This window comes from Rosa rugosa, chromosome 5, assembly GCF_958449725.1.
Source record: "Rosa rugosa chromosome 5, drRosRugo1.1, whole genome shotgun sequence".
In the NCBI taxonomy this organism is placed as follows: domain Eukaryota; kingdom Viridiplantae; phylum Streptophyta; class Magnoliopsida; order Rosales; family Rosaceae; genus Rosa; species Rosa rugosa.
In genome coordinates, this window is record NC_084824.1 from 34,826,768 (window position 1) to 34,849,978 (window position 23,211).

Here is a 23,211-nt window from a genome sequence, read left to right on the forward strand (position 1 = left end):
TCTGAATTGTAAGGTGTTGAACTTCTCAACGTCAAAGAAGGGGAGTATATATAGGGAACGACAATGCTTCATCATTCTTCTATTATTTTCCCAAGGAATTTTCTGAAAATGCCACATAGCTTCGACCAATCACAGAGTGCCATGTCACCTTTGGTGTGTCATCCATCCAATCAAAACTCTCCAAAATAAGTTTATAATCCCTTAATATATATTTGCCGAAATATCTATGAATTAAATCTGATTTATTTCCTTATTTTCGGCCAAAATTCCTTTAGGGAATGTAGGGATGAACCTAGACTTGTTTTGAGCATTCACCCTTCCTTAAAACTCTCCAAACGTTATCTCCAAAGTCACCCTTGATTTCCTCTTGAGATTTTCACGTTAACTTCCTTATCTCCACGGCAAAATCAGTTTTAATTCTCCAAGAATATCTTTATTTGTTGCACACACTCCTCTTTTCCTTAAAATTCTCCCTTGAATATCTCTTTGCGTAATCTTCCTTGTGTGGCGTCAATCCCCTTGCTTTCTCTCTCCCTTTTCACGGCAACAACGCACTTAAGTCATCCAAGAATATCTCTTTGCCCTTAAAACTCTCCCTTGATTTCCTCCAATCAAAATCTTCAAGTATATTTTCTGATTTTTACGTTGCTTCCTTCTTTTCCTCTTGGTATTTCACGGCAAAACACTTATATTCTCCAAAATTATCTCTTTGACATCACAAAACCCTAATTCCAATGGGCCTTCATTGTTTTGCCGAAATCCACAATAGTCTAGAAGGGTCTTGGGCCTCCTTGTGTCATCTTCAAGCCTTATAGTCTCCTAGTGCTTCCAAGAATCTTCCTCCAACATCAACTTCCTTTATTTTTCTGCTCATGCTTCCTTGTTTGCTCAGGAGTCTTGCTGTGACAAAGTTTCCTTTTCTGGACAGGATTTCCTGGTTGGACCAGGAAAACTTCACTTCTTCATTTCATCTCATTTATGCAGTCCTTGAGCTCCCTCCAAAGTTCTCCAACTCTTCTTTCCCTTTTGAGCTTATTTATGCTTGTTTGCTCCAAGGACCTGAAAATAGAAACTGTTACTAAAAATGGAAACTTTCTAAAAATAGTAACTTTCCTAAACAAGAAAGATTCATTTAAGGAAATAACTAAGCAAATATGAGGAAATAACAGTTAAAACGTCGCATTAAAATGCTCCTATCAAATTCCCCCACACTTAGCTTTTGCTAGCCCCTTAGCAAAATCAAAACACAGACACAACTAAGACTCAATGAAATTTAAAGAAGGAAAGACTCAAACGTTACAACATACAAAGACTCTATTGCCCTTCAACATTTTGTCTTAGAAATCTCTTACTTTCACAACATCAAGATTAACACTCAACCAAGAATCAATGTTTAGGCATTCGAGAGTTAATTAAAACACATAATCCACACATACACAAGTAGGACTTGGGTGTAACAATGGTGATGGGGTGGAGCTCAGCATGTTTCAGACAAGTATGATTCACATCCTCACAAGGTATATCCACTCTTTCTTTTCTCAGATCATGGCAATGCTTAAAAGCTTATAATCACTCAATTATATGTGAGAGAAAATATTTTTTAGGCAATCAAATAGCTCACATATATAAGAAACGAAAAACACTTTGTGAATATAAATTTTTTTTTAGATCTCATGAAAGATATCAACTACTTGCACGAATGGACCCAAGACATAGGTTCAACTCTTGTAACTCATCTCCACAGATCAAAGGCTGTCCCATCTTAAGGATTAAGAAGGTCTTATCAAGGGTTATAATGGGTCCCAGGCTCAAGGTTTTAAGAAACGAAAGGTAAGGATTTATCAAAGTGTCCTAAAACCTAGTAGAACTCATGTAGATGTAGAGACCTCTAAAAATCCACCAAGGCAAAACGTCACTTCCCATAGAGGCTTTACAAAAGGGCCTAATATCTTCATGTTGGGCCTAATCTTCACTCTAAACTTCCCTTGAACTCTTTTGAACTGGACAAAGGCCAAATTTTTCTGTAGTGGGCCTTCAATTCAAAACAAACTCCAAACTCACAAAGTATGGGGGACTAAAATCCATAAACATTTTTTCTTTTTTCTTTTTCTTTTTTAGCCGTACACATTTGTTTTTCTTTTTAACTTTCTTTTTCACGGCTTTCACATACATTTTTTCTTTTTGGACAAGTCTACCCCCACACTTGAACTTCCTCTTCTTCTCAATCTTCATCCTTAACGCCAAACCCATGTAGTATGTCTCAAAAGATAGCTCCACTAAGTTTTTAGAACAAAGGGTAGGATTGTAGCTATACTAAGGTTCATGGTTAAAGATTTTAAGGGTGATGAAAGAAAAGGCTTAATGTAGGCTCAAAGGGGTTTATCTAGGGGAGTCCCACGACGGGCACAAATGGGGACACAAGCTTATTTGGCAATGGTGGTAATTCCTAGGGTGCCTCTATCCTTTCCAGAATCAGGGCCCACTACACCAATTTTTCAATCAGACGACAGTTTTTCACTGTCGTCTGATTATAGGCATTGCTGTTGTCTATCTCAATGCCGTCTGATACATAATCAGACAATACCAGAAAACTGTCGTCTGATAAAGTTTAGTACAACAGCAGCTACTATCATGTCTGTTGTCTGAATACCACGAAGAACAACAGCAGCTTATATACTTACTGTTGTCTGAAGGCTGTGTCAGACAACAGGGGCTTATATGCTTGCTGTTGTCTGAAGGCTTGATCAGACAATATGTACTTACAAATCTCATTGTCTATCTATTATTGATACTATAGATTTCTAAACAAAACCATTGTTTGTTGTTTTGCTGGACAATGGCTTTCTCGTTCTTTTAGTCCTTAAAGTATATAGTTAGAGGACTCATACAACAGTTTTTGTTAGGCATTTTATGATGATCAATTATTGGAAAATAGTTTTTAGCTGGAATAGAATGGTTCGAGAGACATTCAAAAGACCTACATTCTGCATATATGGGATCCAAATGACAACCCAAAACACATTTATTTATGTAAAGATTCGATACATTCATCCATATATCCAACAAAGTCATTCTATCCCAACATTAACCCCCACGATACTTGTCCATAAATGTGATGCACATTAACCTTGCCTAAACCTCACAAATATGTGAAAACAATGCACCGGCAGCTTTAAGCACATCCTTTTGTTTACCCTCGGTAAGAACCTGCATATAATAATGTATAGATGAGTGAATACATTATATATTAGTATTATATATCTTAAGAAGCTGTAAAGAGATTGTAGAAATATTAGAGATAAAGGCGTTCAATTAATCAAATGCAAATTAGAGTTCTTACAAGAATTTACTCCGTTCTACCTGCTAAGATAGTCCTATTTACAACATCAACTAGCAAAGCATAAGTTTATGGAATTTAAATCTTCTTATGTACACTTTGAAATCTTCTTACTACTTTATAGTTCATTGTTTCTATATAGAGCACAGTATTTAACCGAACCAATCATACAAATGTGAAATGCCACAGACCAACAATGGTAGAACAGAACATACCAACAAATGTAAACCTACAGCTATTAAACACTACACAATTGTGCCATATATTCATGAGCCATCAGTACACTTGGTAGGAGGCAAATCAATCTTAATGAATATAGATGACTTACAATTGAGTTTCTCGCAGGGTAAGAACCTGCATATAGTAATGTAGAGATGAGTGAATAGGCTATATACTAAGAATGATACATTGGACTAAACAACAGCTGAAAGTACAACATATTGTACTAGCCAATTATCCCAACAGTCAATTTTTGGCAAAGATTTCTAGCGGAGTAGAAGAGTTGAAATATTTGGTCTGCTCCAAAACCAGATGTTAAGGACAATTCAATCCAACAAGCATGTTACATATTGTAACAAAACCTAGATATTTTTAAGCTGCCTACTTTCTTATACACACACACACACACACACACACACACAATTTCATGCAGCAAACAGAGATGCTGCTAGACCTTTTATGGGCAAAAGAGATATACCTAAACTGAACTTAATTCTTGCAGGGATGGAAATTGGAAAGGACATTGTAAGAAAATCAATTAAATAGTATCTGCTATCCTTTGGAGGAGACACAAGAAGGATTAACTGTAAAGAAGTAGAAGTAGGCCTAATGTTTTAAAACGCTGAAGGCGTACCCGAGGCGTTTTCAGGAGAGCCTTGCAGCCTTGAGGCATAAGGCGCATAAGGCGTAAGTCTTGCGACATAAATTTTTGTCGTCACATTAAAGAGAGTAAATCCAAACAATACTTACAAGGATTATTATTTGCAAATTCTCTCCTACCAATTCTGGAATGGCTTCCACTAGAATATCTGAACCTTTCTGCTCCTCTAGTCTACCAATGAAGCCTATTAATGGGATGTCCTTGTCCACTGGCAGTCCAACTTCAGCTTGAAGGGCCTCCTTCAAAAGAGGCTTTGCATCCAGTACCTGGACATACAACGCGAGAATATTGTTGAGATTTGCAACATATACAAAGAAATGATATAGAGCAACATATTCAGTCAATGATACAGAGCAACAATCTTGAAATCTTGTACCTTCAAATCTTGTCTGCAATTCAATGATACAGAGCAATGATACAGAGCAACATATTCAGTCAATGATACAGAGCAATGTATGAGAGCCTTAAAATAGAACAAGGTCCATGAGAGCCATAAAACAGAACAAGGTCCATGAGAGCCTTAAAACAACATGAGATTCATAAAAATCCTAGATACCACCAACCAAGACTTCATAATAGTACTCAGTTCATCAATAATGAACCTAATACAGTTCATATAGCTAATCATATATCAATTAACACAAGAGATAATCAGATAGCTACTCAGCCTTAATATAGTAGAAGTAGATCTTATATTTTGAACAGGGGATAAATTTAACCCACCACAAGCTATTACTTTCTTACTATTTCTGGATTCTTGTCCAGTTATTCTATCAAGAACAGGGGATAAATTTAACCCACCAAGATATTGTTGCCTCTCCTAACAGGTCCTAGCAGAGTCTTCACACACCCAAAAAAAAATATTATTCACTCAATCAATTAATCAAACCACAATAAAGTAACCAAGATAAACTGCAGAAATGTTATTTACCCTTTCATTGCTTCTGAGATCCATACCAGATCCACCAATCCTGTTTACAACATCGAAAAGAACACATAAACATTATGAGCTTTTGAATTGACAACTTAGATAATACCTCGCATGAAAGTTCCACATATAACAAAGAAAAAATAACCACACCAGTTGTATATTTCTTGCTGCTCACTTAAATCTATAGCTCTTATCAGTTCGATCTCTACAAGTTCAAAAGTTAAAATTTAATTGTTTTGCATTCCATTTCCAATTCTCCAGAAGTTTATATTACCATAGCTCTGGGCTTAGTTTGGGATTGCTGTGCTGTGAGGGGAAGCACTTCTGAACTTGCTGTGAGAGGAAGCACTTCCGAAGTTGCTGTGAGGAGAAACAGCTGAGGTGTTTGGTAAACTGTTTTTAAAAGTGTTGTGAGGTCCAAAAGCAATTTCTAGGTGTTTGGTAAGTTGCAAGGCAAAAGTGCTTTGGCTGGGTATAATTACCAAAATGGTCATACATGCTAAGATATGCTACTAAAATACTTAATTTTGTTTTTTGATTAATGTAACCATACCAAATTAAAAAAAAGTTCTCATGTATTATTCTTGTACCCTTGGTTGGACCGAATAAAAAATTTACTTTAAATCCTTCAATATGCATATTAGGTTTTACTATTACACAAAATCTCATCTAGAATATTTAGATTAATTTTCCGACCATAGTTCAATGGGAACCATTACACAAAATATATTAAAGTCACTTGAAATTTGCAACTAAATGCTAAGTAGATGCATTCATTAGACTTTGTGCAATTGCATTTCTTAACACCTCCATTTCTTGTCTTCCTGGACCATCTCCATCATGTTCATTATCCTCTATCTCTTCACTAGTCTCTTCACTTGAGTAATTTCCACTTTCATCAAAATCAATATCTCGTTGAGCATATCTTCTTATGTAATTATGAAGAGCCATGGTAGCAATAACTATCTTCACTTGTTTTTTTATAAGGAAAATGTGGCATATCACGTAAAATACTCCATTTCTTTTTCCATACCCCAAAAGTACGCTCAATAACACCCATGAGTGAAGAATGTGCATGATTGAATATTTCTCTATGACCGGTCGGTTCATCACCTCTACAAAAATGTGGAAGGTGGTACCGCTCACCTTTATATGGTCCTAAATAACCCTTCATTTGTGGATATCCTGCATCCACCACATAGTATTTTCCTGAAATTAAAAATTATAAGGAATGATTGATCTCAGTAAAATAAAAGATTATAAGTTATTATTTGTGTAATTCCGGAAAAATAAAATACCATTTGGGGGTTTAGGAAAATTCGATCGAGGTTTGCGTAGAGCTGATAAGAATACTCTACTATCATGGGCGGTGCCTTCCCATCCTGCACATACAAATGTGAATTGCATGTTGAAGTTGCAAATAGCCAATACATTTTGGGTGGGTATCCCTTTTCTTCCAATGTATGGCACTTGATCACATGGAGATATCGAAGCTTGGACATGAACACCATCGATAGCGCCAATGCAATCCTACAAATTAGTACCGTATGAACTTGAATAAAAAAAAAAAGGCTTTCTAGAAAATAGCAAATTGGCAAGCATTTATATAAGGATAACATATTCAAAGAGTAGTACATTATACACACCTTAAAATGAGGCATGTATCTTGAATCAGTGAGAATTTCTTGTGGGATGCTCCTAAATTCCGGATCTGATGGCTTTATGAGCACTTTTGCCATATTATAGAAAATCTCTAACATTATATCAAAATACCTACTAACCGTCTCACCCGAACGTTGAAAACGTTCTTGTGTATTCCTATTTGTCTGACATTGTCCCACAATATAGAGAAATATAGCCAACATTTCAACAATACTCATGTTTCTTGAACCCTGCATTATCTTTTCCAAATCATTTAAAAGCATGAGGAAGACTTGCTTATCCATCCTAAATTGATTGTAACACCTACTTTCATTGCCTTCTAACACTTCCATTAACCAAATGTAACCTGTTTGGGAGCTTGTCATACATGGAGTTTTCTGAATGTACTTTTCGAGATAGACTTGAATAAGACGAGCACATAGACATATAATTTGATCTATCTCCTCCTCATCTCCAGAAGCATCCAAACTTCACACAACTGCTCCTGTCAATATTTACTTGTCCATCAAATTTCACAACATAAAATAGCTATTTGCAAGTATGTGTTTAGCATGTATATGTACTGGAGCAACAAGATAAAAATGGAACACAGATTCACAGCAAACACAAATTCACATAACCAAACTGCCAAATTCACATAATAGTTCAAAGATGCATCAATATCACTTTAAGTGAAGTAAAATAAAGTAGCATTAACAATGAACAACAAGCAATCTTTCAAAGGTGGAAAATCACAAAAAACATAAAGCATCTCAGCTTAGGTCTAAACGACAAGCAACTCGCATCTTGTTACAAAGTAGGATCAGCCTACTTAATTTTCATCTTTTTTCTGATTAAGAATCAGAAACTGGAGCTTCAGATCAACATCTGTCATAATAGAAAACATCTCTCGCTTCTCTTGAGAGCAGAATAGCTCCGTTGCAAACCACCATAACTTGGTACCAGTTTCTGCTCCTGGTAATGTTGCAACAACTTTCATCACCTCCTGAATACTAGTTCCATTGGAGGTACCATTATCACGAACAGAGGTGGCTGTACTCCTACTCTCGACTGCATCAACAAGCCGATCGATTTGTTTAGACAATTTGGCCGCACCTCCCACCTTTTCTTTCTTCCCCTTTGGCCTTCCCATAACTCCTTTTCCTTTTTTCTCTTTATCAGCCTCTATTTGGTGCTTCACTATTGTTCTCTTTTTCCCTCTACATTCATTACCTTGCTCATAATCCTCTTCATCATCTCCAGAAATAATATTATGCTCAGAATCCTCCACAACCTCTTCAATATCTATAGTTTCTGAGGGAATCATGACATTGTGACCTAGGGCTGTGCTACCCTTGAACATGTTATCATAGACAGCCATCATGTCAGGACTAATTCCCACGTCGCGAAATTTGCGATACTCTGGATTGATCTACAAAATAAGAAGATAATAAAGGAGTTACTTATCACAAAATATAGATCACAAAGGTTTCCAGCAACCTAAATTAAAAGAGAAACTGGAGAACTAGAACTGCTGCATACTTGCAGCTTGAAGTACTTTAGTTAAAAACAGAAACTGGAGTCGGAAAAAAAAAGCTGTAGAACTGCTGCATATTTGCAGCTTCAAGTACTTTAGTTAAAAACAGAAACTGGAGAACTGCTGCATACTTGCAGCTTAAAGTACTTTAGTTAAAAACATAAACTGGAGTCGGAAAAAAAAAGCTGTACAACTGTTGCATATTTGCATCTTCAAGTACTTTAGTTAAAAACGTAAACTGGAGAACTGTTGCATACTTGTAGCTTCAAGTACTTAAAACTAAAGTTAAAAACAGAACTCATACTAGGGAAAAACAAAAAACAAAATTAAACCACAAGCAGAGAAGAAAAAACACACCTAAATTTTGGTTTCCCACCATTCAGCCTGTGCATCGACAGTATTCGTAGCCGGATCCCATCCAATACTAGTTTCCTTATGCAACAGCGAACTCCACAATTTCCAATCATTTTTAAGCGAATCCCATTTATTTTTCAATTGCTTTTTATCATAATCCCTTTCGGTTAACTCCTTAAAGGCTAACACAACATTTGTCCATCCCTTTTTATCAAAATGTGTACCGGGCCTGTTTCCTTTGGCCACTTCCTTAGCAGCTATATCACAAAATATAGCTACTATACCTCATCAGGCCATGTGGCCTTTTGTTTTCCAGATCCCTCAGTTTCGGTATTGGTGGATTTCTTCTTTCCCATCTAAAGATAAAACATGCTTTAGTAGTAAACAAACCATTGATATAACGTACCATGTCCAACACCTAACATGATTCTCACAAAAGCAAGACCAGATTATGCTACCTATACATCTTTCGATTGATGAGGATTAATATGCAGAGGCACGAGGTCATGTTTACAGACGTATAGCTCTAATATGCACCAAGTATTTCAACTTGTTTTATAGTAGGTTCCAGAACTCTTAAAACATTTTCTAAAAATAAGTGAAACGTAAGCCAAAAGAAATAAAAAATCTAACGTAGGGAATTCAAAAATTTACATCAGTTTCCTGCCAAGCATTAGCCATCCAAACTAGTTTTAAACCGTAAAACCAACTGAATCTGTAACTAAGAAGTTCCATCCATTCAAATTGTTCATAAGCTGAAATAAGTTTAATCCGATGGTCAAAGAACTACTCAAGATACAGGGAAGAAAAAGGAACATATGCCACCAAAGATGTCTAAAGCCAAAGCAAGTCAAGGATGTAAATCATAATCACTCTAGCTTGAAGTACTTGAGTTAAAAATAGAAACTGCAGGTTCACCTTTCTCTCAAAACCCAAGACCGGCCAACTGATAACAACCCACAACCAAGCACTCACTCAGTATAAGTAGACTCACTAATCACTAGCATAAAAATAAAAAATCAACATGGTGAAATCCTATTCAAACTGTCACTAACAGAAAGCATCTTGAAAACCACCAAAACGTTGTAGGAGTTGTATACCTCCACGTCTACTCACATCTGGAGCTAAGTAATAGATTCAAGGTATGCAATAGCCATTATTCATAGTTAAGTAAACCAAATCAAACCCACCTGATAATTCAGGTAGAATCAACAATAAGGATAACAGAGTTCATTCACCAAAATTAAATTTCTCTTCATTCCAATCTCTATCTTAAGCAGGACAATTATACTTCACAAAAATTAAAACTTTCAGCTTTGTATCCCAAATTAAGCAAGACACAAGCTTCAATCTATCTTAAAAGCACAAACCAAACTCACAGAAGAATACCAATTACATGGGTACGAATAAAAAAAAAGATTGAGGCTTAGTTTGGCATTGCTTCCTAGGGTGCTTTTGGAGCTGCTTCTGCTTTTGGGCCAAGAGCATGGTGTTTGGTAAAATATCAGAAAGCAACTTTTGGTTGAAATGGCTTCTCCGTAAAGCCGAATTTGAGAAGCAACATTTTGTAGCTTTGGAAAGCTGCTTCGGGAAAAACACGGAGGAGCAACAGTGCATAGTTTAATGAAATTCACACTTCCTGCCAATTATGTCCTCCTCCTTTTCTGATAATTACATTGAAACAACATAACCCTATCTTTTGTCCATCTCTTTGCCGTCATTCATTCCACATCTCCTCATTCCTCTTCTTCAATTCGTGGATTCTCGCCGGCGTCGCCTCCTTCAATTCGTGGGTTCCATCTCTTTGTCGTCTTCACAAATATCATTATTATTCCACATCTCCTCCTTCCTCTTCTTCAATTCGTGGATTCTCGCTACAATTTGGGTCTTCTGGGTTATGCTTCTTCTCTGAAGATAATCTATCAAATGGAACCCAATTCCTCTGATTCCTCCATAGCTGCACAAAAAGGAGTAAGGTATGTGAGCTTCACTCAGTCAGATTTCCAGAACCCAAAGTTTGCTTGACTGCTTCTCTTTACTTTTTATTTCGAGAAATTGATCAGATTTCATTGAATTGTTATATAGGAGAATTCTTGTACATCTCAACATTGGATAATTCGATCCTCATCAAACTTCTCCTCCTTCTCTCTCTGCTGTCACTAAAAGGTTCAATCTTGCTCTCTTTACCTTACTCTTTCAGATTGGTCTAAAACAATCTAGAAACATTGCCATCTATCTCACCTCAGACACCAAAATTCAAAAGCAGTAAATCATTACAGACACATACAAACTATATCCAAGTGTCAAGAAAATCCTCAGCTTAAATCAATAAACAGAAACTACTATCATTTTACCAAATGCAACAACATTTTACCGAAGATTCAATCCACTCAATTAACCCCACAGACCTCAGACTTACCTAATTCGATAGCAAAAATTGGAATTGAAACAAGTAAAACACAGGAACAGTAAAATTTAGCCACAAATAAAAAAGGTCAACCTTGGCGAAACCTTCAGCGGTGCCGGTCTGAGTCCTAGAGAAAATAGTCACCCTAGTCTTGCCCGACGCAACCTCAAACTCATCTTCCTCCTCCTAAAGTGGCACCGCCAGCCGCTTCACCACCCGACTAGTCTTATCAAACGATCTCCGCCACAGCACCACCAAAAACCCAATTATCAACTCAATTGAAGTCGTTGCTATCACCACCGCCATGTCTGTCACCGAGCCTCCCAACGAAACCCCAAGCGCTAACTCCAGCTTCTGCACCAATTCCGAATTCAAACTCACTGTCGGGAAATCTCCGACCTCGAATCCCTCGGTCTCTGCGAAATGAATCGGAGCCGCGGAGCTCTTGATTTTCTCGAGGTTGGTGAACTAGAAACTGAGAGAGAGAGAGAGAGAGAGAGAGAGAGAGAGAGAGAGAGAGTAGGGTTTGGAAGGACAAGGAAGCGAGAGAGAAGGAGAAGAGAGAAAAGTGCTGGTCGGAGGCGGGGAAGGATGAAGAGGAGAGTTAGGAGAAAATGAGTTGTGCTCGGTTAGGGTTTGGGGAGTAAATGCAAGTGTGGGAAAATATATCCAAGTGTGGGAATTAAAATTTTTGTTCCCACCTTCAACTGTTTTAATTTTAAGTTCACCGCTCCACGTTTTTGTGATTCCCGCAAAAATTTTAACAAAAGTTTTTTAGGGAGAGGGGGGTGGGGGAATCTAACTTCAGACAACAGCATTTAGGGTGCATTGTCTGAAGATAATGTGACAACAGATGAATAAAAACAGTTGTGTGAAACAAATCAGACAATGTCTTTTAGGAAGTATTGACTTAAAAGTTATTGCACAAGAGACAATGAATAACAGTTGTGTGATTGAACAATCAGACAACATCAAAAATCAATCATTGTCTGAATAAATCTTGGACAACATTGAAATAATAACTTTTGTCTGAATTGATCCATTCAGACAATATCAAAAATCAACCATTGTCTGAATAAATTAACCTTGGACAACATTGAAATAATAACTGTTGTCTGAATTGATCCATTCAGACAACATCTATTATATCAACCATTGTCTGAAAAGTAATTGCACAAGAGCCAAGTAATGGCTGTCGTTGGATTCGAAAATTCAGAAAACATATATTTTTTTGCTGTTGTCTGATTATTTCAGACGATTGTTAAAATGTTTGCTGTCGTCTAATATGTGTTGTCTGATTGAAAAATTGGTGTAGTGGCCATGTATCGATAAAAGTCTCAACAAGCACAAGAGCGAATTCTAGCATTCTCTAGTCCATTAAACTTAATCTATGGCAAGTAATCAATCAAATGAAGAATAATGAGATCATCAAAACATCGCCAAGAAATTAAGAATATATTTTTTTCATTTTTCACTCCAAGAAAAGGGACATGGGCTCAATTATCTCACATGGGCTTTTATGAATCAAAACTCATCCTAACATGCTCATATTCTGTACCAAGGTCACGAAATCCATATCCACTACACATGCACACATTTTTCATATATCTCAATTAACCAAAGAATACCATTTTGAAATCATCTCAACATTGTGATCCTCTTTTAGTCATAATTTCAGAGATATAGAATCATCCTAGACAGTTGAAAGGGCATCTTATGACTCAAAACAAAAATAAAAGCAATGAAATTTTTTTATTTTTGACATTTTTCGATTTTTTTTTTTGTATTTTTCAATATATATGACTCAAGACAAAAGAGTAAATCCCTTCCCCCACACTTAAATATTGCATTGTCCTTAATGTAATCAATCATAAGCATACAATGAACAAATAAGCATATATGGATGGAATTTTCGAAAATAAATAAGCAAAATTGAAAAATAAAAGATAAGGATAAAGAAAGCAAATCTGATTGGATTGGGTTGCCTCCCAAATAGCGCTTGGTTTTAACGTCTTCTCAGCCTAGACGTGGTTTCCTCTTGTCCTCAGTTGGTTGGACCTTCAAATCCTCCCTTTGGATTTGGAATTGTGTTGCTCGGAAGCTTACCATTTTCATGAAACTTGGTCATGAAGTCCACCACTTGTCGCATTTGCTTCTTGAGGTCTGCAATGTCCTTGGTATGGTTCTGTTGTCCTTGAACCAAGGCTTGAGTGGAATTGGTTAGTGCCTCAATAATCTTATCATAATTTGGATTGGAAAAATTATTGGAATTAGAAGCAAAGTTTTGAGGAACCTGAGGCATCTGATAGAAGCCTTGAGCACGTTGGAAACTGCCACCAAGAGGGTTCTGAACATTTTCATTGTTGGTCCACTTGAAGTTGGGGTGGTCCCTCCATCCAGGGTTATAGGTGTTCAAATATGGGTCATACCTGGGACGTTGGGGACCCCCTTGACTTCCTTGGTATCCTCCTATGACATTTACAGATTTCCATCCTCCATTATCTGTGAGTTGGGGGCATTGGTCAGTCACATGCCCTTGCATAGAGCACACCCCACAAGCTTGCATTGGACCCTTGGTGCTTACAACTTGGTTCATGAGAAGGGTAAGTCTGTTAACCTTTTCTTCAATGGCGGAATTAGTACCTAGCTATCTTATTCACCCTTCGAGTTGTGAGTCCTACACCCTCATACTGCTGGGCATTTTTGGCTCGATTTTCAATCATGGCTTTCCCTGCAGCAGGGGACTTATCCACAAAGGCTCCTCCAGCTGCAGCATCTAACATGTCACGTTCCAGAGGTATGAGACCCTCATAGAAGCAAGTCAGAAGGGTTTCTTCTTTCATTTGATGTTGATGACACTGAGCGATCATGGACTGAAACCTCTCATAATAAGTGGAATAAGATTCATCTTGAGCTTGTTTTATTCCACTTATCTTTTTCCTGAGCGTAATGACCTTGGAAGTTGGGAAGTATTTCTCTAAGAAGGCCTTCATCATAGTGTCCCATGATGTGATGCACCCAGGAGGAAGCTCATATAGCCAATCTTTGGCTCGGTCAGCTAGGGAAAAGGGGAAGGCTTTTCATCTGCTCCTTGTGGTTGCATGGTTGTACACACAGACTGGAATTCTCGGAGATGCTTGTTAGCGTCCTCCATATTATGGCCATAGAACATAGGGAGCCTATGAAGTAGTCCACTTTTTAGCTCAAAGTCTGCAGTCCTCCCTTCAGCAGCAGCAGGGTACACAATAATTGTGGGAAGTCCTCCTTGGACCACTGATGAGGAAAGTTCCCTAATGGATTGATTTGCATTTAAACCCATTTCCTCTTCTTCTTCAGGGGGTGGTGAAGGAGGTGGTGAAGGTGAAGGAGGTGGTGTGATCTGAGGTGAGATTGGGTTGGGCGAAACCAAAGGTGATGGTGTAAGTAATGGTGGAGATGGAGTTGGTGTAGGTGAAGTGGATTCCTCAGAAGAATGTAAGATCCTCTTCCCTTGCTCGTTAAATGTGTATGGCTTGAATTGCAAAGGAGAAGGTCTTCTGTATTCAAGTTGTGGAGGATTCTTCAAACGAGCAAGTCTTTCTTCAATCTCTCGTGCACTAGAGATTTTAGAAGGCTTGGACATTCATGGAAGTCTGAACAACATTAAAAATTAAAGAAGTTAGTAGACTATACAATAAAAGAACACAAAAATAATTTATACAAAAACGTCACTATTCACACACATTTAAAAAAAAAAAAATATTTTACAAGTAAAATTAATGGTATAATGTACAGAAATTTCACACAAAGTACAAGTTCAAAATATCACAAACTTTACAAGTAAGGGGTGAGTCCAAATAATTAACAAAATCTTGAATCTTATTATAAGCCCTTAACCAAGGTTTAGACGTGCGGCCCAAGGGCTCTACCCTTAACACTAGTCGCATGACTAACGTTAAAGACAAAGTCATTCACCTATTCCGTTGTGGTTAAAAACTCATAATAAAACTCTTACTCTCATCAACCATTATTATTCACAAAACAACAATTTGCACAAGTAACCTATTCACAAGTATTTCTTTTCTTTTTTTAATTTATTTGCAACACTTAGATACGAGAACAGGGAATCTCAATGTGCAATGGGACTGAAACAGCTACCCTTTTTTCAAGATCATGTTTAATCCAATATGCCTTAGTGAATCACAACATTTTCTTTTGTCATAAATATCATTGATATCGAATTAAATTCCAAGCGGAAAATCAAGTGGACGTGCGGCCCAAGTATAGTCGTCTAGACACAAAGTCCCTCTTACATCCTTTGGGCAACCTTACTGAAATGGCCAGGTAGGGGAGGGCGACCACAAGAGGCAGGATCCATTTTGACATGAGCTACTCCCACATAGTGGTTTAGGCCAATTTGTACGCACTTCTGGATCCAGAACCCGTTATGAACGCTGTCCCCTTCCTAAACACCATCCCACATAGGCTATACTTACTTGGATGAAAAAGGTCCTAAGTGTAAAAACAGTTCAATGAATGTTAATAAAGGCCGCCCTCAACCTTAAGGGACCTGAACTAGGTACCAATAAGGGGTTTAGGCCAATATTAATAAACACGACTTCACCTATTCCTCTCAAATTACAACTCACAATTAAAATTCGTGTTCAATAATATAAATAACATCCTAAGTATTTAATTAAACTAAGTTTCGAGAACAATCTATATACAACAAATATTCACAATTCAACAAGTGATTTTTCAATCCCCGGCTACGGCGCCAAAAATTGATACGCTTAAAGCAAACACATAATTTAACCCTACAAATGTCATCGTTAGTATATAGTAAATAGGGATCGTTCTATTCCGGGGATTGAGGGTACACCTGTCATTGTCAAACAAATAAAGAATTAAAATAAAACAAAGTATAATATTTACAAAAATAAAAAAAAGTATATACAAATTTACGAAACAAATGGGGATTTTTAGATTTTGATTTTCGAAAATTAAAAGGAATAAAACAAAGAAAATGTATAAACACAAGTACAAGAATGAAACATATGAAACAAAGATCAAAACCAATTTTCTAATCAAATTCGATTCAATTCCTACAATTGTTCATCTAAGTCATGAGAAAGAAGTTGATCATGTGAAACATTCAAAGCAAACGATTTCCCATTTTTTACTTTCCATCACTAATTAACCTAAGTGAAAGCACAAAGATTAATCCTATCAAACATGCAATCAAATTCTAGAAAGCTAGATCATCAACACATGTTTAACGCATGAAGAACATAAGAAAGGATATCAACTCAAGTGTACAACTTAGTATGACACTACACCAAAAACGTTAACACACAACACTTTTTGCACAACGAAAAAAAAAATGTGTTGTGTGATGAAGAAAAGTGAATCACGCAACATGTTTAGTAAACTTACGTTGTATAAGGTGGTTAAAATTCTGAAGTTTTTGTTTAGAAGGTCATTGCACAACGGTTACAAGAATAATCTGTTGTCTGAATCATAAAAAAAAATAGCGGCAGATTTCCCTCCCAGATCGACTCAAATTTGGCTCCAAATTGGTACTACATCGTACAACAGTATAGTTATATCTGTTGTATGAGAGTAGCATGCATAACATGATACAACGGTTTTTTACTTTTTGTTGTGTGATGAAGTGGGAAATATTTGGATGTGCCTTTATTTGGCCCAAAATGGCACTCGAGCCGCCCAAAAACCTCTAAGTTTTGATTGAAATATAGCACCAGATTGATAATCACACAACCAAATGAGTTGTTTCCGTTGTGTAAATGACCATTGCCTAGCATGTTACTTTGGTCAATATTATAGCGGGAACTTTTCCCTCTTTGAAACCTTAGTTGAGGTTTAAGTTGTTCACAATCAGACAACAAAACTTCGTCTTTATGTTGTCTGATTCATAAAGCAAAAATTAAAAGCCCGCCTTTGACAACTTAATTAGCTAGCTAGGTTTATTGGATTTGTTGTCTCCCCGTCAAGACTTTATCAAAACAGCCGTTTCCTCTCCTCATCGAGCAGCTCTCAACCATTTTGCTAAGTTGCCAAACAAAATCACGCTCGGCGCGCGGTTTGTTCCTTCTCCTATTCAATTCAGAGTTTTAGTCTCAGCTTAGGGTTTTGATTCGACCTCCGATTTCGCTCTGCCTTTTCCGATAGAGAAACAGAGATATCTGCTGGGCTCGGAGCTTAGCGCGATCGGCAATGGGAGTTCCAGCTTTCTACAGATGGCTAGCGGAGAAGTATCCACTCGTCGTCTTCGATGTGGTAGAAGAAGAACCGGTTGTAATCGGCGACGTTTCGATTCCGGTCCACACTAGTAAGCCAAATCCTAACGGCGAGTATGACAATCTGTACCTCGATATGAATGGGATTATTCTCAACATCATCAAAAACCATCAATCTCTCATCAAAACACCATGGGTCTCTCATCAAAACACCTTATGTTATCAAACACATCTAGATTAGGGTTCGATTGCACTCATCGATTAAGATTTCGATCCCTCTTCTTGTTCATGTCTATCTCTCCGAAGCCAACCCATTTCCTCTCTCATGTCCCCTCACCTGCAAACCAAAAAGGAAGAAGCTCGAAGTTTTGATTCTGAGCAACATCATCACGAAGGTAATTCCCTTTTCTCCTTCTCTAGATTTGGTCTTCGTTATTTTGCTGAGAGAGAGATAGAGAGGTGTTTGTTTGTTTTCAGTTGTTTGCTCGATCTGTGTAGAAAAGAGAGGGGGGCTAGGATTGTTTGCTCGATCGTACATGAAGATTTTTTTGTTGGTCTTCTCATTCTCTGGTGGAAAGAAATTTGGTTTTTTGGCTTTTGGTATTTGACAATTTATGACTTCTTTAATGTTTTGTTGGCATGCTTTTCTGATTTCATTTTTTGAGCTATTTGGGATTTGCAGGATTGTGCTTGGTAATGGCTGCGATTGTTTTGATTCAGCTCTGAGTTATTGGCTTTGGTTGCATGTCCTGAAAGGGAAGGGAAACAGGTTATGGTTCCGGGCCTACTGCCAAGAATTGGTTCTGGTTATGATGATATCTGCATATGGTAATTACGCACTGCCTCTCCTCTCTGCTTCGTTTCCTCTTCAGCTCGGAATTCAATTTCTTTCTGATTTTCATCCACTACTATCAGCCATGGAATACCCATTCAATTCAACTTCCAGTGAGCTGCGCTCTTTTTTGTTTCTATAATTAGTTTGCTATAATTTGGTTTTGATTTCCAATTGTTCGCTATAATTGAAATTTGTTAGGTCTCCACAACAAAAGGCCTTTGCTTTTTCAATTAGAAGCATAAATTCGTCATATAAATGCTGCATGAATTTAGTTTGGATGTGAATTATTTATTACGATGTTCGAATTAAGAATTTCGGATAATATTTAGCTGGATTATGTTTGGATCTCATCTTATTGAAGTGCTTTGATGCATTCTCTGTGAGTGAAATTGCAGGTGCAATGTCGTCGGATGTCTAGGCAGCTGAAACACAAATGGGGATTAGCATTGAGCAGGCCATAATCAAATAAATGATATGAAAACGAAATGAAATTCACATTTGCTTTGCATGATGTGTTTCAAACTATTATAGATAATAGTTTGAAACACATCATGCAAAGCAAATGTGAATTTCATTTCGTTTTCATATCATTTATTTGATTATGGCCTGCTCAATGCTAATCCCCATTTGTGTTTCAGCTGCCTAGACATCCGACGACATTGCACCTGCAATTTCACTCACAGAGAATGCATCAAAGCACTTCAATAAGATGAGATCCAAACATAATGAGGATCTATGCCTGGGAATTGGTGTTAAACAGGGTGGATATTCGGGCATGTTGTATACCATGGACTTCTATAGTAAAGAAAATGCAAGACCAGATGATTCAGCCATTGAATATAATGGTTTTAAGATAGGTCAGCCTTCATATTTTCATTCTCTTAGTCAAGTGAGCTTGGACTATTTTTTGACACATAATTGATGTGCTATTTGTTATAGTTAGAGTAATGATCGCACTTTATGTACTAATACAAATTGGTTGCCTTTAAATTTGTTGAAAGAGTTTCTATTGTTGAGCTGATATAGTATAGGATTTTGGATAGGGATTAAATTACACAAATGTAATCTGTGAAGAATGTAATTAAATGATAATTCATTATGTTCTAAGTTCTAACAGGTTGATCCAAATGATTGGTTTGTATTCTTTATATCAAATGATTCAAGCACAGACTAGGCTCTTCTTTATATTTTTTTCTTTGTTCATGTTTTAATGCTTATCAATGGTTTGTGTTCTTTGTGTTTCTGTTCAATCTTCTTAGGCTCTTCTTAGCTTTTAGTAGTTCTGTTTCCCCAGTTTGTATGCATTTTCTGTTTCTTTGTATTCAGTGTGTGTAAGATCTGGGTGTTTTGTACTAGAGATTGGTTTTTGAGCTTGAAAGTTCTTTTTGTGTTCTGGGTTTAACAATTTTTTGCCTAGTTGATATCTAGATATAACAAACATTTCTTTGGACTCTGACTCTGCAATATTTCATCCCCTCTCTCAACCCCCCCCCCAAAGCATCCTAAACAGGGGGAGAGTTTAGGAGTCTGAGTATTCTGCTTGGAACAATGAATTTCAAAAGCAAAATCATCTATCGGGGCTGATAGGGAGGTGATGCTCGAGCGAGTAGCAGAGAAGATGGAAAAAGACTTGATCATGGTTGGTGCTACAGCTGTGGAGGACAAATTGCAAAAAAGGGTAAGATAAGCTTCTTATTACAGTAGTAAATAAGGAACTGCAATCAACATAGGGTTTGTCTCTAACCATTTAAGTAGAAAGCACTAACGTGAATAATAATAAAGCTACATTTCGCCCTTCTTTTTAAAATTTATACACATGTAACATCATTTCTTATTGTTTTTATTTATTTAAAAAGATTGCAATAATGGAGGACAAGAGCCAAAAAAATTATTTACTCTAATAAATGTGGACCAAAACCTAATAATATTTGAAAAGGTAAACAAGTAGTTGCATAAAGTTGATTGTTCTTTTATACTTTTTATGTCTTTCATTGGCTAGGTTCAGTTAATAGTGCATGTAATGGAGCCATATTAGGAGTTACGGGCACATTAGTACTCCTAGTAACAGAGATACTACAATGACATGTGGTGCTTCGTTGGAATTGTTACCTGACTATGAACAGATAGTGTGTCTGTCTGTGTGTGTATGGGTGGAGGGTCATCTGGGTCTGTATTTATATAACATATAATAGCTTACATGTGATAATGTTTGTATTACATGTCTAAATGGGAAGCAAGGTATCTGTGGTGGAAGCAAGAACCAGTTTCTCATTTTACAGTGAATCTCATGATAGTTCGTAATTGCTTGCAGGCTGTGATGGCCAGTGACTTTGCTATTGCCCAGTTTCAGTTTTTGGAGAGACTTTTGGTTGTCCATGGACATTGGTGCTATAAAAGGATTGCTCAGATGGTAATATCAGTATGCTCATCTAGTACTTTATTGTCACAGATTTGTTAAAATGCCACTTGCTTGTGCTTGTATGTTGTATGCTGTATACTTGCACATGCTTAGGAACACGAGAGCATGTGTCTACTTAGTCTTCTTTTTTGAACTTCATCCACTTGTTGATGGAAATATTTTGCTTTTCAGATTTGCTACTTCTACAAAAATATAGCATTTGGTCTGGTACATGCTACTTTGAGGCATTCACCTGATATTCAGGGTAATCAATATATGATGACTGGTACATGCTATCATTCAATGTTATTCTTACCTCATTGCCTGTGTGTTGCATTCTGCTTTTTTCTCCTTATTTCTTAGTTTGATTCTACGCAGGCTGATGCTGCTGCTTCCAAGAATACTTCAACCATGACAAAGTCCTCTTCATCATCTCAACCCAATCGTGGATCACAGATCTCTAAAGAGCTAGTCAAGGCACATCAATACCGAGCTATTTATTTGACTTTTCACTTCATTCATTTGCTTGTGTTTAGGGCATGCACTAGAATGCTTTTCTTGTGTAAAATGTTGGTTTCAATGATTGGGAAATGCACCCCTTTTGCTTTTGAAGTTTAAAGTATTGGTTATATGAATCATTTGATGGTTTGGAATGTTTGTATTTGATAGAGTACTGTTCATTTGGTAAATGGATCAAATGAATGCACAATCTAATTCAGGAATGGAATGTTCAAATGATCACATAACAGATTAGATATAATGATAACTGCCTGTTGTCTAAATGGCCAAAAAGGGGACAAAAACACATTGTAATCAATCATATCACACATCGGTTTTTAACGAATCAGTGTCTTCTGATTTATACTCAGACAACAGAATTAATTGAACTTTGTTGTCTTAAAAGTTAATCACACAACAGAACCAATTGAACTCTGTTGTCCTAAAGTTTATCACACAACAGATATAGTCCAAGAACTGAAGTTTGAAGATCAATCAGACAACAGACAAAATAAAAAAATGTTGTCTGAAACGCTAAACATACAACAGCTTAAAACTGGCACTGTTGTCTGAAGACAGCGCCTCAACTGCTGCGCAGCTGCGCTTCACATTTGCCGAGCCATCTGCCGAGCTATCACACAACAGTTATAACACATACCTGTTGTCTGTGTGTTTATCACACAACTGTGTTCCACCGTTGTCTGATTTTTCATTAGACAACGGCTCACTCTACAACGGTGGGACTCCAAATCCCACATCGGTTTTCTGCCGTTGTCTGATGCGATTTTTGGTGTAGTGTGAAAAAGTTCATCTAATTGCAATCCTTTTCAATTAAATTTCGATTCTTGTCCAAAACCTTTACTACTTTTGATTCAAGTTCACAAAACGATTAGGTGAATCATGTTCTTAAATCTAGCAACGATTATATATAAACCCTATATGTTTCGAACCACATAAGATAAACACATAAAAGATATCAATCAAGCAAATTTAATTGAACAATCTCACAAAAGCAACCAATTAAGAATCACAATTATAGGAATCTGAAATTTATTCAATCATAGAATTCGGAATTAAACTCTTATTTCAAATGTTATTGTTAACTAGAACATAACCAACGAAATCAAGCAAGGAAAATCAAAAGTGATTACAAAGAAAGAGGTTGAATTACACCGTGAATGGAGATGGTGATGAAGAACTTGAACGTGGGAACTCTTGAATCTTGAAAGCAAGCTTCAAAACTAACGGCTTCAAGGGAGATGATGGAGGGATGCTCACGGTTTCTTCTTCCTTCTTCTTTGCCTTGCTTGAAACGCCAAAGATGAACTAGAGAATGGAGAGAGAGAGACTAGACGTTTATGAAGAGAAATTTTCTGAATTGTAAGGTGTGGAACTTCTCAACGTCAAAGAAGGGGAGTATATATAGGGAACGGCAATGCTTCATGATTCTTCTATTATTTTCCCAAGGAATTTTCTGAAAATGCCACATAGCTTCGACCAATCACAGAGTGCCATGTCACCTTTGGTGTGTCATCCATCCAATCAAAACTCTCCAAAATAAGTTTATAATCCCTTAATATATATTTGCCGAAATATCTATGAATTAAATCTGATTTATTTCCTTATTTTCGGCCAAAATTCCTTTAGGGAATGTAGGGATGAACCTAGACTTGTTTTGAGCATTCACCCTACCTTAAAACTCTCCAAACCTTATCTCCAACATCGCCCTTGATTTCCTTTTGAGATTTTCACGTTAACTTCCTTATCGCCATGGCAAAATCAGTTTTAATTCTCCAAGAATATCTTTTATTTGTTGCACACACTCCTCCTTTCCTTAAAACTCTCCCTTGAATATCTCTTTGCGTAATCTTCCTTGTGTGGTGTCAATCCCCTTGCTTTCTCTCTCCCTTTTCACGGCAACAACACACGTAAGTCATCAAAGAATATCTCTTTGCCCTTAAAACTCTCCCTTGATTTCCTCCAATCAAAATCTTCAAGTATATTTTCTGATTTTTACGTTGCTTCCTTCTTTTCCTCTTGGTATTTCACGGCAAAACACTTCTATTCTCCAAAATTATCTCTTTGACATCACAAAACCCTAATTCCAATGGGCCTTCATTGTTTTGCCGAAATCCACAATAGTCTAGAAGGGTC

At 37.0% G+C, this 23,211-nt stretch overlaps 2 protein-coding genes across 4 annotated transcripts; one reads left to right on the forward strand and one right to left on the reverse strand.

Annotated features, from left to right (window-relative positions):
- Positions 1-5,744: 5,744 nt before the first annotated feature.
- On the reverse strand, positions 5,745-7,290 carry LOC133710337 (uncharacterized). 3 transcript variants are annotated; one of them, XR_009846605.1, is made up of 3 exons: positions 7,178-7,287; positions 6,447-6,678; positions 5,745-6,357 (listed from the first exon to the last, which is right to left on the reverse strand). XR_009846605.1 is itself a non-coding variant. In XM_062136383.1 (3 exons), the coding sequence occupies exons 1-3, from the start codon at positions 7,173-7,175 to the stop codon at positions 6,086-6,088; spliced, it is 861 nt and encodes a 286-aa protein (XP_061992367.1). In that variant the 5' UTR covers positions 7,176-7,290; the 3' UTR covers positions 5,745-6,085. The 3 variants fall into 3 exon arrangements, 2 of the variants coding, with proteins under 2 accessions (XP_061992367.1, XP_061992366.1); XM_062136383.1 differs by having other exon boundaries at positions 5,745-6,333; positions 6,795-7,290; XM_062136382.1 differs by having other exon boundaries at positions 6,795-7,290.
- A 12,405-nt stretch (positions 7,291-19,695) lies between these two features.
- LOC133711572 (probable phospholipid-transporting ATPase 4) lies at positions 19,696-20,942 on the forward strand. Its single transcript, XM_062137677.1, has 4 exons — positions 19,696-19,839; positions 20,473-20,571; positions 20,752-20,845; positions 20,938-20,942. The coding sequence occupies exons 1-4, from the start codon at positions 19,756-19,758 to the stop codon at positions 20,940-20,942; spliced, it is 282 nt and encodes a 93-aa protein (XP_061993661.1). The 5' UTR covers positions 19,696-19,755.
- The last annotated feature ends 2,269 nt before the right edge of the window (positions 20,943-23,211 follow it).